The 13,065-nt window shown below is 39.2% G+C and overlaps 1 protein-coding gene across 2 annotated transcripts in view; it reads left to right on the forward strand.

Moving 5' to 3' along the window:
• Positions 1-8,937, forward strand: part of LOC138006421 (sideroflexin-5-like) — a 14,887-nt gene extending 5,950 nt beyond the window's left edge. The window contains exons 5-14 of one of the 2 annotated variants that reach the window (XM_068852735.1): positions 390-444; positions 948-973; positions 1,738-1,791; positions 2,973-3,029; positions 3,468-3,533; positions 5,475-5,565; positions 5,945-6,060; positions 6,351-6,436; positions 7,276-7,393; positions 7,796-8,937. In XM_068852735.1, the coding sequence (XP_068708836.1) occupies positions 390-444; positions 948-973; positions 1,738-1,791; positions 2,973-3,029; positions 3,468-3,533; positions 5,475-5,565; positions 5,945-6,060; positions 6,351-6,436; positions 7,276-7,393; positions 7,796-7,873 (747 nt within the window). In that variant the 3' untranslated portion in view covers positions 7,874-8,937. The remainder of the gene's footprint in view (positions 1-389; positions 445-947; positions 974-1,737; positions 1,792-2,972; positions 3,030-3,467; positions 3,534-5,474; positions 5,566-5,944; positions 6,061-6,350; positions 6,437-7,275; positions 7,394-7,795) is intronic. The other variant, XM_068852736.1, reaches the window with a different exon arrangement.
• Positions 8,938-13,065: the final 4,128 nt, after the last annotated feature.

Consider the following 13,065-nt stretch of genomic DNA (forward strand, 5'->3'; position numbering starts at 1 on the left):
TATTCACAACATATCGCAATAGGGTGGCCAAACGTATACAACATGTTGTGCCCAAAAGTGTTGCAAGATGTTGCGTTAAAATGTTGCATGCATTTTGCCAGCCCTTAAGTCTTAGTCCCAGGAGTCAGTGGGTTAATTCACTCCTCAGGCATTTCAGGATTCCCCCAGACCAGTTGACAAGTAAAAAAGTCTGGCATTAGGCATAGTAAAATATGACTGTTAAGTCTCACTCCCAGGAGTCAGTGGGTTAATAAACAATGGATGGTACATCAATATAGCATTAATGTTGTGGATTTATGGTGGGTCTGTGTTGTATTCAAATCGAGGTTCAGGTTTCTAACTCTGCTTATACTGCTGCTTTAGTGAAGGCAATTTTATTCTCCTTTCAGGCCATCATTCATCCTGATACTGGGAAAAAAGTGTTCATGCCCTTTAGAATGTCAGGTGAATCACATCAATAATATTATAATGATTAATTAAATTTGTGTTCTTAGCCAAATTGCTTATAAACAGTATATGACTCCACTTAAATTGGTTACTTCTCCACAGAACTTTGACACAGAGGGTGTAAACAGCAGGTTGCAGGTCACTGCTTCACCATTGCTGAAACAACCCAAACTTTTACTAATGCTAACCTTAGACTTAAACATTATATTTTAGGCCTAATGTTAGCATTAGTAAAGTTTTGGGTTGTTTCAGGTATGGTGAAGCAGTGACCTGCAACCTGCAGTTTACACCCTCCAGCTTTGATACGTGTTTGTTTTTCTGCTGTGTTAACTGTGTACAGATACAAGTATTGCATAAAGATCCACCAGGCCTCTTCTCACTTAATTTTATTGGGACAGTAATGCACATCTTCATCTCAATGCAAAAAGTCTTTTTGCACTTCCATGGTGAATGTACATGTATGTAGCCATTAACTGACATCCTTTTGTGTGTGATTACAGGATATGTTCCTTTTGGGACTGTGACGGTAAGTTTTTCATGACAGGATGAGTAAATGGTCTTTTGGAATTTCAATTCATAATTGCAGATTTTTTATTATTATAAGCAATGTTTTAGCTTTCAGCTTCCTGGCAGTAGTAATAATATTAATTATTATGAATTCAAAGGGGTTATTCAGAGTTGGTGTCAAATACATTTTTTGTTTTTAAGAGAATTGATAGGACAATTGATAGGGTGAGATTTCCATGGCCATCTTTAGTTTCAAACTAACCACAAACTAATCTGAGGGTGCTTTTCATTTGACAGAACTGACCGGCCAGACCGGGCATTTGGAGGGACTAACTCTATGACATCTCCGAGGGATTATCATGTCAGTGTTTCTTCAAATTGTTACATTTTCTTTGCAAAATGACAAGTCTGGGCAGCCAGTTCTGACAAAAGGAAAGTGCCCTAAGTGCACATAGGACAGTTTGTATCAAGTGTTCTGTGAAGGTGTCACTCACCCTTGGCACCTGTTTCTAATTGACCCATTAAGTCCTAGAGTTTTTTTAATGTATCCCACCCCAGATGATTTTACTCATCAATAGGGCCACTTCAGGGTTGAATAGGTTAACAACATCTAGTTCCTTTCAAAAACTATGCTCTTTAAATGAGATGTAAATAAGATGTTGGCACTAGGGCTCAGGCATTTTTAAACATTATGTGTCTTAAATAATTATTGGAGTTTATAAGTTGCATTGATTTTGTTAAACTGTAAACCAGAGTAAATGCAAACCATATCTGCTTTTCTAGGTAATAGGAATGCTATTGCCTGCACCATCTTTGCCGACTGTCGTATTTTGGCAGGTAAGTTGGCATCAATAAAATTATTACAGTGTATTGATTCACTCCAAAGGTATTCAAATGAGCTGCAATGTGGTAGACATAAAAAGAGACTAGACATGGCACAGAAAACATCTGGGATAAAAGGTGGATGCAATATTTGCAGGATACAAATATGCGTAATCACTTCAATGGCAACCAATCAGTGCAGAGAATTTTCAATTATCACCTATGTAATTACTAAAGGTTGATAGAAAGGTTTCAATTGAGTGTCGAAAGTAATTAGCAAATTGCTTTGGTTTTGCATTACTTCACTCAGTTATTGGTTCAAACTTCTCGCACCATTTTTTCAACCAATCAGAAGTGAAACAAAAACCAATGGTAGCATGCGCGTGTACATTTTCTCGTGCTTTGTGTCCGCTACGTGTAATTACTTTGGTTTTGGTTTTACGACACTCGATTGAAACTCGCTCTATGGTACACACACTTATATCCAGGATTGCACCTAATTAGATGCATGCAGATTTTGATCAGCATGATGAAGTGTCCTAGGCATAAAGTCTATGCGTCAGCTACGTATTTACAACAACCCATTGAACATTAGCTTTTGTAAATATTATTTGAAAGTTAGGGTAATTGCATTTACTTGAACTGTTACAGTTGATTTAGCGGGACACTTTGTGACGTTTAGTGGGTACACCGTATATTTCTAGATATATTAGTTGAGGAGAACTTAAGAGGATACATTGTGATGCTTATAGAAATGTGCATGCATTTAATAGCCATGAAGCGATTAAAATAACGCGATTTTTATATTTTGAGATGACGTTCTCGTTGTTGTCGCCGTTACTGTTGCTTAAGCTCCCTAATGTCACAGTTGAGGAGAACCTATGAAGAGGACACTTCGGGACGCTTATGAAAATCCTGGACATATCTCCAGGGGTATATATAGTATCTAAATGGCAGGATGGTTGGTCTGTAATTTAGGCACAGAAAACTAATTAAGGTAACATTGTGAACTGTAACATGATTTACGGGGAAAATATGTGACTTGAGTACTGTGATTCTCTTGGCTGCAACCTCCATAATTTATTAATGACCTTTACAGCATAATACACTGCCTCCTTATGAAGTTTGAAACAATGATAATAATTACCGTTACAAACACATTTTGCTGTGCTGATGGAGTCATCTTAAACTTGCAGTGGATGAATCAGAGCCACAATGCAGCTGTCAACTACTCAAACAGAAATGCAAGCAAGGTCAGCATTGACTAGAATTATTGTTTTTCTGTTCTGTTATAATACCGCGGGTTTTTTTTTTCTGCCCTGTTCTTTGATATAACTGTAACAGATGAATTACAAAGGAACTGAAAACAGATAATTTTGTTTAGAACGGTTTTCAATTGAGTGTCGAAAATAACCTTCGAATTGCTTTGGTTTTACATTACTTCACTCAGTGATTGGTTCAAAGTTCTCGCTCCATTTTTTCAACCAATCAGAAGTGAAACCAAAACCAATCGTGGCTTGGGCGTGCACATTTTCCCGCTCTTTGTGGCGGCTAGGTGTAATTACTTCAAGTTTTGATTGGTTTACTGGATTGGCCAAAGCAATTACTTTGGTTTTGGTTTTACGACGCTCGATTGAAACTCGCTCTAATTTTGACAAAAACGATTAAAGATGGTTTTGTTGTATTTTAAGCCAACACCAACGACCAGATTTTTGATGAGCTACTTTGGAGCTGTTACTAGTGCGGTGACTATTGCGGTAGGTTCATTAAGGGTCAGTTTTTGCGGAGGAAGGAAAATCCTTGCACTGGAGATATCTTTGTACCGGCACTTAGCCTCCAAACAACTAAAACATTTTCATTTGGCTTGAACAAGGTTAATAAGTTTGAACTCGTGACATCAGTCTTGTAACATATCGTGGTAAGTTTGAGGAAACAGAAATAAGGAAGAAAACAGAGAAAACAACTCACGCCTTTCAGAGTTCACTGAAGGCGGAGGCGGATAATTTATACTGGCATTTTGTCCTATTCTTCGTGGCTGATTTCGTCGAAGTGTTTAACGATGGCGGTCAGTATCCTCTTCGTTCGTGTTACTCGCGGTGCCTTCGCTGATGAAGATGTCGGTGGATTGGATAGGATAGCGACCAGTGCCCTTTTACCAAATGTGGTGTAAAGTTTGTAAATGTCGTGGTCGAAAACGAAACCAAACAAATAAACACGCAAGCTGTGACAAAACCACAACTGTCACAAGCGTGAAAAAATAATGTTAGGGAGTTTAAGCACGCGCGTTTTTGAGACGCGGACGGCAACCGGAAGTGAGCTGTTTTCCCTTTTAACGTGTCTTCACACAACCGCATTTACATTACTAAGTATCTTTTCTCCATTAGAGATGATAAATATAAAAATCTGGGAGACACCACTGTTCTGGCACGCGAAATGTTCTCTTCCGGTTGCCGTCCGCGTCTCAAAAACGCGGGTGCTTAAGCTCTATACTCAGTAGGGAGCTTAAGCACGCGCGTTTTCGAGACGGGAACGGCAAACCTGCTTCAAGGTTTCCTTCAATCTCTGACCAGGAAAACCCTTGCAGTAAGGTCGAGATCAACTTTTATGAATGCAAACAGAATACGGAAAACACATGTCTCTAGGGTGTTCATTCAACCTTCTTATATCTTCCTGGCGCCAGAATCTTCCTTCTACCATGTAAACAGCACCTACGTTTATTATATAGAGGATGTTACTTGGCCGCACGGAGATACGAAATTTCTCCTCAAGTATTGAAATATTCATATTCTATTTATTATATAAACACCAATGAAATACTAAATCATTTCACAAAGGCATCGAAAGGCGCGTTTTTATACGTAATCATTGCAACAGTGATCTCTTCACATGTGAAGATATCATGTTTTCGCGCGAAAGCTCACTTGGTATTTCACTAGTGTTTATATAATAACGAGCGACTTTTGTATGACGGTCACCTTGAAAAAGTGTTCGCAATTTGTTTCGCGGATCAATGTCTGGCAAGATTAAAAACAGGCACGCATTGCGTACGTGTCGTAGTGCAGTAACACAGCGCTTTATTTCATCAACTGAGCTGCGTTTTGTTTTCCAGGAGATTCAAGTTGTATTTGCGTACTATGTAGCTCTAATTGTAGACGATATTGTTTTAGTACCGTATATCATTACAGTGCCATGGTAGATGTCTTAGGTAAATAGCCCCCTGAGAAGATATGTGGTTCCTAGTAAAATACTAAACCCAGAAAGACTGAAGAAAATAAAGGGGAATCAAGAAACATTGGCTTCGAGGCTGACATGTTGATCTTACAACTTCTTTTTCACCACAAGTTTAAGCGTGTACTCTTAGGTTTCGAAGAACAAAATCTTTACTGAAGTTAATCCCTTGCCAGCGGCCGGCGGAGTTAGTATCTAGATAGGAGACCTCAAAATATACGACTTGCTATCAGAAACAGGACCGAAAATTCTATTTTAACCCTCAAAAATGCGAACTAAGCAAGGAACAGATTTTGTTAGCCTGCTTTATGCAAAACAAATATTGATGCAAAAGTAAATAAATATTGACACACTTTTTAGGAAGAGCAGTAGTAACAATGAAATGAAGTATCATCAGCCTTCGTTGTGAATTTCCTGTGGGAAATATCAAGGCATTTGTTTTCTTACGTCATGCTTTTGTTTGTGTATAGCTTGGCCTCACGACTCTCGTAAAACGCGCTAGAATTTCGAATCCATCTTTGAAAGCCTTACTACAACGATTGGTTGCTTATCCTGCTACAGGTGAGAAAAATCACGAATTGGATTTGCAGGGGTTGTTGTCACCGTGACATTAGCAAGGCCGCGGAGTGAGTGGGGTTGGGGATGCTATAGCCCCCTCCTCCCATCACACTTCCGTGATTCATACCAACCAAAACATAACTCTCCCACTTTCAATCAAAACGTACTCCGCGACCCCGGATAAGGAACGGATAACAAAACGCTACAAAACGGCATGTTTCAGGAGCAGATTTCTTTACCGTCCCGTACGTGCAAAACAGCAACGTGAAATCAGATAACGAAGTTTAGGCTTTGTTGAGGACTAAGGGGGTAAGCAAAATAACGAGCACCAAACAACAGCGACGACAACATCGCTAATAGGTAATCTTTTTCTCTTTTTTAGCTACTGCTAACATTTGTAATGTTGTCCTCATGAGAAATCATGAGCTCTTCACAGGAATTGAGGTCAAGGACAAGGAGGGACATGTTGTTGGAACATCGAAAATAGCTGCTCGGAAGGTAAGCTGATACCTTGCTCTTTTCTGCATCTCGTTTTTCTTGTATTTTCAGTTAGTGCCCAATCTCGTTGCATTCCCCATAACCCACTGGGGTCATTAAATTAAGACTTGGTGATTCGCCCCAAGGAAAACAGTGAGTCAGTTTTGTTTCTCCCTCGATTACGACCATTTTCTTTCACCTACTTCGTACGTGAAACTTGTAAGACGTAAATTTTTAAGCGCTTCCAGTTCAAAGCTTCATTTCCCTTTACGTTTATCGCTAACTGTCCTCCTTTCCATTTTCATTTTCAGGCCGTGTCTGAAACAACCCTAACACGGGTGTTGCTCCCGTTGCCAGTTTTGGTTATTCCGCCATTTGCTATGCAAGTTTTAGAAAGGTGAGACTTTCATGAACATTTGACGTTTGAATTGCAATTGAGTAGTACGGGATCAATTGAAAGCAAACTGGCTGAAAATTTCACTGACGAAAGACCACTCAGAAGCAAATATCTCAATACCTACTCCACGCATTCGCTTCAAACTCTGATCAGCCTTAATAGTTTGCAACGGCTATAGCAGGGGAGCTTAGTCTATTTGGCTGGCACTGATTTTTCACGCGTGGACACTAGCACGGACATAACGTTTTCATATGCCTGGGAAATATGAAATAATGTCATGGTAACGGGCGCAGCTTCGCGTAGCTTCAACGGTGCTCCATACTAGTTAAATTCGTGTCCAGTTAGGTGGCCTGGAAAGCCGGGGTATTTTTGTTTTGGTAAGAACTATTGGCCGACATCTTGGATATAGCAAGACTAACAGAGGCCTGAGGCCAGTCAAGAAAATTGCACTCAGTGAGAGGAGAACAGTATGAAAGGTTTAAGAGCTGTGCGCTTTCAAAATGGCGACCCATTACGAACTTTAGACCTTGAGCAAGCGTCCGCCTGCCAAAAAACGCAACCTCTGCAGGCTACCAGTTAAGACACATTTCAAACACGGAAAGAGTTTAATAGGCCATTTCCGAGTTGCTGTTTGTCTCGGTTTCGAAGTGAGTCTTGGTGCTCAACTATTGTAAAGGAAATGAGTTTGATTTGCATAAGAATACGCAACTCATATCCATTTGAATGGTTGTGCACCAGGACTCGGAAATGGGCTATTCAGATGTCCTTCTTGTAGCAGTTGCCTTCTTGTTCCAGATTGTTGAGTGGCTGGCTAATGTTTTTTTTTTGTTTAATTATAGGACTAAGTTCTTAATGTCTCGTCCAAAACTTTACTTTCCTGTTCAAGTGCTGGTCTGTGTGGCTGCTTTTGGCTTTGGTCTTCCCCTTGCTATAGCTCTCTTTCCACAGACAACCCAGGTTAGCGTTAGCCCTTTCCATGGGCTGCATTTTATAAAACTTGAATATTTCGATATTTATTCATTACTTTCCTATCCCTATCAAAATCATCCATTGACACATCAAAAAGCTCATTAACAATTTTATTTCCTGGGAAATCCGCTTACAGTTTAAGCGGTTTTGCTTAGCGTGTGGAAACTGGTTTGCTGCGATCAATGATTACTCAAAAAAATTCCCACCATTTCCTCGGTTCCTCGCCCGACATGGTTTTCCCTTGTTTGCCCGCCTGCTGCAAATCTTCATCACGAATTCTGATTGGTTTATTCGATTAGCTGTGTCGTTTGTGATTGCCTAGAGTTTCCTTACAACAACAAATCATCTTTTTTTTTTTTTTTTTTTTGCTTTTTTGTGTCTGTATTCCAGGTTTCACCGTCAGTTCTAGAGCCAGAAATTCAGATGAATACCAAAGAAACCACGCTATACTACAACAAAGGACTTTAACTGTTAGTGCACACAAACCATTTACCACTTGAAATGCAAACCTTGAGCATGAAGTATAAGAAAAAAAACTGCTTTTAATCAACAAAATTTCCAGATAATGGCACCAGCGAATATTCCGGCGTGGAGCTAATCGCGATGAGACAAGACCATCACCGCAAAAAAAAAAGCACACCTCAACTACGTTTCGGGAAACAGGAAAGTAAGCACCGGTAAACACACCCAACCGTGTAAATGGAGGAGTAAAAGCCAGTAACCACGCAGGCAAGTTTGAATCAAAAAGAAAGGTAGAATACGGCAAAAGGAGCGAACTCGAGAGGTGTCCAGGAATTTACGAAAAAAAGAAAGCACATGTGATTTTGATAGTTCGAGTGTTCAAATTGTCATGAACCTCAAATTTCAATTATAAGTCAATTCCTTTTTATCAGTATATCGAAAAGCAATTGGCCGTTGTGGGCGGGCTTTTAAAAGTTTCTTCGGTGCATCTGTTATACAACATGGTGCCTCGTTCCAGAGCTAATCTTACACCATGTCGAGAAAGAAGTTTTAACTTTAAAGGGGCTAGGTCACGCTATTTTAGGTAATTTTGTTTAATTTTGTTAATTATGAGCTCTAAACGTCAAATTGGTAGAGCAAGAGTCTTTCATTTGCAAAATCACGGCAACATAACAACTGAGAATGATTTTCAAGCTTTGTAAATGACATTTTGATATAGACTGATATAAATTTGAAAAAAGGTGGGCTGACGTTTTTCAAATTTACCCAAATTCAATCCATTTCAATCCTCTCCAGTTTTGTCCATCCATGTCCCTTCTTGGCTTCCCTGTGTTTTGTTAGAGTTCTTCTATAGTTTTGAACAGTTATTTTGATATTTTAGTTAATTCTATGACCATTCGATCAGTGCTGAATATGCCTAAAAGAGCGTGACCTAGCCCCTTTAACGAGTCATCCAAGGACTTCACCTTTATTCTTGGCACCTATTGAAATTGAATTGAATTGAATGTAAACAATCACTGCACACAATTGTATTTTAGGATCGGAATAAATAAATGAGGCGCCTTATGTTTTTCAATATGTTTTCAAGTCTACAAATTCCTTTGTCACTAAATACAAAAATATCCAGTCCGAAGACTGGATGTGGGTATTGCATGCTTGTATTGAAAAGAAATGATTGCAGAATGGGTTTTCCTTCAAGTCTACGACTTGAAGAGAGTTGTTCGGTAAAAGCGAAGGGATTTCGATTTAGTATACACGCTCCAGTGTTTGCGGGCTTATAACAGCAACATGCAAGTCTGTCAAAATCATGTGCAGACAGTTGGGGTCACAAATATGGTTAGGTAATCTTCATTTTTATGAGCGAAAAGGCTTCAATGTGGGAATATCTTAAAAGACACAAATTTCTATACCCTTCTTTGCGCAAAATAAATCTTGATGCAACGATTTCCGTTCCTTTGTGAAACGTAATGTTTTAAATGCAGAAAGCTTAGGTAAATCTATCAGAACATTCCATTTATTAAGAGAGAGAGGAATTTCGTGTGCTTTAAAAGACAGTTTTTTGTTGTCGGATCGACCTTTTTGGCCATATTTGTGTACAACATTGGAGCTGTGGATAATCAAGAAATGAAAAACGTGGTTATTGATTTCCTTGAAATCCATGCTCTAGATTTCCAGCTGCCTGAAATGGAAAATTTTGCATAGGCAAAATCTGAACTGAAGAGAAAAGGAAAGGCTCAGAAGGTAAAACGTTTGGAAGATCGAAAGGAAAGGTTGTTTAGCCAAGAACACTTATCTCCCAAGAATTAAAAAAAAAAAAGAGAAAATCTTCCACAAAAAAGAAACAACCGTAATGACGATGATTAAGAAGACCTCATATTGAAAAAAGATCAAGCAAGCTTCCAAGAGTAAGGGATAAAAAACGAGAAGGAGAGGTTGACTGAGCAGCTGAACAATGCTTAAGATATAGTGGAGAAAGTAAGGACTGAAAATATCAAGTTAAAATTAAAGTGCGAACAAGAGAATCTCTTGGTGCGAAGCATTGAACAATTTCTTCGGAAGACTGAGGAGCTGGAGACTGCTACTGAAAAACACTAGAACCAGAGCAATTAACGTGCTGTAATCTCATTAAGAAGACCTATACCGATTACCTCTTGAACAATTCACAGTTCGTTGGAGTTGTAGGCAGTTTGACTACTTAATATTAAAATTCCATGAGCGCTCGATGGATAGGAAATGATAAACAGCCAACGAGGCGCGTAGCACCAAGTTGGCTGTAAGCAGTCTCATATATCCAACAAGCGCGAATGGAATTAAATTCTGGACGCTTGGACACTTGGAAATTAAAGTGGTTTTCCAGTTTGGCAACACTTAACGTACCGAGTTCAGTTTCCATTTTTATTTTGAAGCCCGCTAAGTCACGGGTCCCACCCTAATTCACTCGGCTGTCAATCAACAATGTATCAATCATTTAAGCGAGGGCTTTTTCTCCTATGGCAATATCTCGCGCATCAAGTGCATCGTGCGGCAGTTCATAGATGCCTCCCAAGACAAACATCACCTCCAAGTAAAGTCGCTGGTTAAAACTGAAGCCTGTAAGTACTAAAACAACCTAATTTATTGGTTAAATATGAATCATCATTTTGATTGCAGTTATTTCTGAGTTTTAGATAAAAAAAAGCCTAAAAATTTGAAGCTAAAAACCACACTCCAAAAATTAGGCTGTGTTCGATTGACCATATTCCGAAATAGGAATAAATGGAATAGAAGTTAAAAATCCTTCGTTTTTACGAAGATTCAGATGAAAATTACCAAACACCGGCTAAAATGCTATTTTAAACATATCTTTGTTATCCTTGTTGCTTCAAAACGCCAGACATACCGTTTTAAATCATCACTACACGTATTTCTATTCCGGAATAGGGTCAATCGAACGCACCCTTAATTTCCACGGCACCGTTTGTTTTGATACCTTAATCGAAATAATGCGCATTTTGTAAGGTTTTTCATCATCGTTTGTCAGTGTGATTCATTTACCATAACTCAAGATATCATGCGACGAATACGATCCTGTGCTTACGACCAAGGACAACAAAGCAAAATCATCAATGTGCGAGCTGTGATCACTGGACTGGACGGCGTAGGAAAATCAGGTAAGACCATTTTTACGAGGCCGCCTCGACCTCTTTACACATCTCAGAAGTATTTCCAAGAGGTGTTTGGTGCTACAAATCTGTTGGCATACAAAAAGAATGGTGAAATCATGAAAAATCCACGGACAATTTGCATATGGCTGCACCGGCGGCAGGTTCTGTACTGTACGTTTCTCTATTGGGAGACCGTAACATAACTTGGATATCGAACCGTGGGTATCAAGAGTCCACTCGGTTTGATAGTATACAGAAACGTAACAGACGTAAAGAAAATCAGTGCTAGTGGACAGCTGAAAGAGTGAAAGAGGCCCTCTTGGGTTGGGCGCCCTTGTTCCCTTAAATATGTATAGGGTTCCCTGGTGCTCGGCAAAATCAAAGATGCATATATGTAAAACTTATTTCCTTATTTCTTAACTTGTATGATTTTATTTCAGCTTTGACCTTGCGAGTTTTGACCCGACGGTTGACTGGAGAATATGACGAAAATCTAGGTAAGGTATTGGTGTTCTTGGAAAAAGCATGTTTTTGACCATGTAAAATAAGAGGGTGCCAATGGGGTTTGGACAATTGGCCAAGGAAATAGTAGTTAACTGACAATTGGACCCGTAGTAATTGCCTTACCTGTTACGGTGACCCTGCCAAGTACTTTATATTTATTTTTTGTGTCATTTTGAAGTTAATATATGCTTTTCGGTGGAAATTTATGAATTTTTAATTACCCATTTTAAGTGATATGGACTCAACTTTACCTTGGCTTTGCAGGACACAGAGAAGAAGTTGGTGGCATTTACTTCCTTTGGCGATGTTTTCTTCATTCTCTATTCTATCATTATTCATTCATGGAAGCAAGACGCTTGGGACGACCATTTAGAATGCTAGAAACAATCACTGCACTCATATTTTGGTGGGAGCCATAAAGGATTCGGACACCACAGAAACATTAGTGACAATGAAGGACTCCAAACTGCAAAAGAGTTGGGCTCAGTACAACCTCGTTCCCAGGGTCTCTCTTCTCTGCCTCCATTGTCGTTGAGAAAAGATCTTGGTTCAGGCTGGTCACGAGTCTCCCAGAATCGTGGAGGCTCACCAAATGTGTGTTAGGGGAGGGTGGCAATGTAGGCCTCGTTGGCCTCGTCGGCTAAGATTGCGTTACGTATCGAAAGAACAAACGTTTGTCGGAAGTGTAGACGTCTACTCTTTTTAATAGAAGACAAAAATGATACAGGAGCGGTGGGTGGATTATTTTTGTTCAGGAAGGCTAGATTTCACTGCTTAGCTAACAGGTGTATGTACTGCATGTTCATCAGGCGGGATTGACAATTAAATTGTATTTAGTCAAAAAAGACGTGAAATAATAAAACAAAGTGACTAGGGCGAAAGAATGCAACCGTGTAAATAATATGAAATACAATGTCAATGAAGCTGGGCATGGGCCACGAAAGCAACACGTAAGCAGCTCGAGACAGCTACAGTCCGGAAAACCGAAATTAATTTTGTCAGATCAATATCTCCAAACTTAGCTTGGTGCTGACATTTTTAAAAACAATTTTAAAGAAATACTTTTCAAAGTCATAACGGTTACTTTTCAAAATGTACGTTGTAGCATACGAAACGTTAAGTTTTTAAAAATGCGTTGCTTCACAATGTTTATCACCGCGATTTGTGTTTTATTTCTGTTTCTTCTAGCAGGACAGTTCTTCCTGATACCAGGTATTAAAAACTGGGAATTTTGTAAGGTTTTCGAAGTTTTAAAAAATACCAGGTCACTGAATTAGTTTTTAAGATATCTTCCCAAGTTTTAGAGGGCCGTTTTGCAGTGTTGTACCGTTACGCATGGGCAACAATTTGGGTCTGTTGGAAAAAAATGCCACTTGCAATATTATTATACAAATATCAAAACATTCTCCGCCTTAAACCGAAAGAATCGACAGGTGTTTTAACTCCTTTTCCACTGTTACCCTTGTGAAAAAAACCGCTTTCGAACCTCCTTTAAAGAAACAATTTTGTTCAATATACATCCTTCAAGAGCGTGTTTTTACACACCGAGTT

This window comes from Montipora foliosa, chromosome 6, assembly GCF_036669935.1.
Source record: "Montipora foliosa isolate CH-2021 chromosome 6, ASM3666993v2, whole genome shotgun sequence".
Classification (NCBI taxonomy): domain Eukaryota; kingdom Metazoa; phylum Cnidaria; class Anthozoa; order Scleractinia; family Acroporidae; genus Montipora; species Montipora foliosa.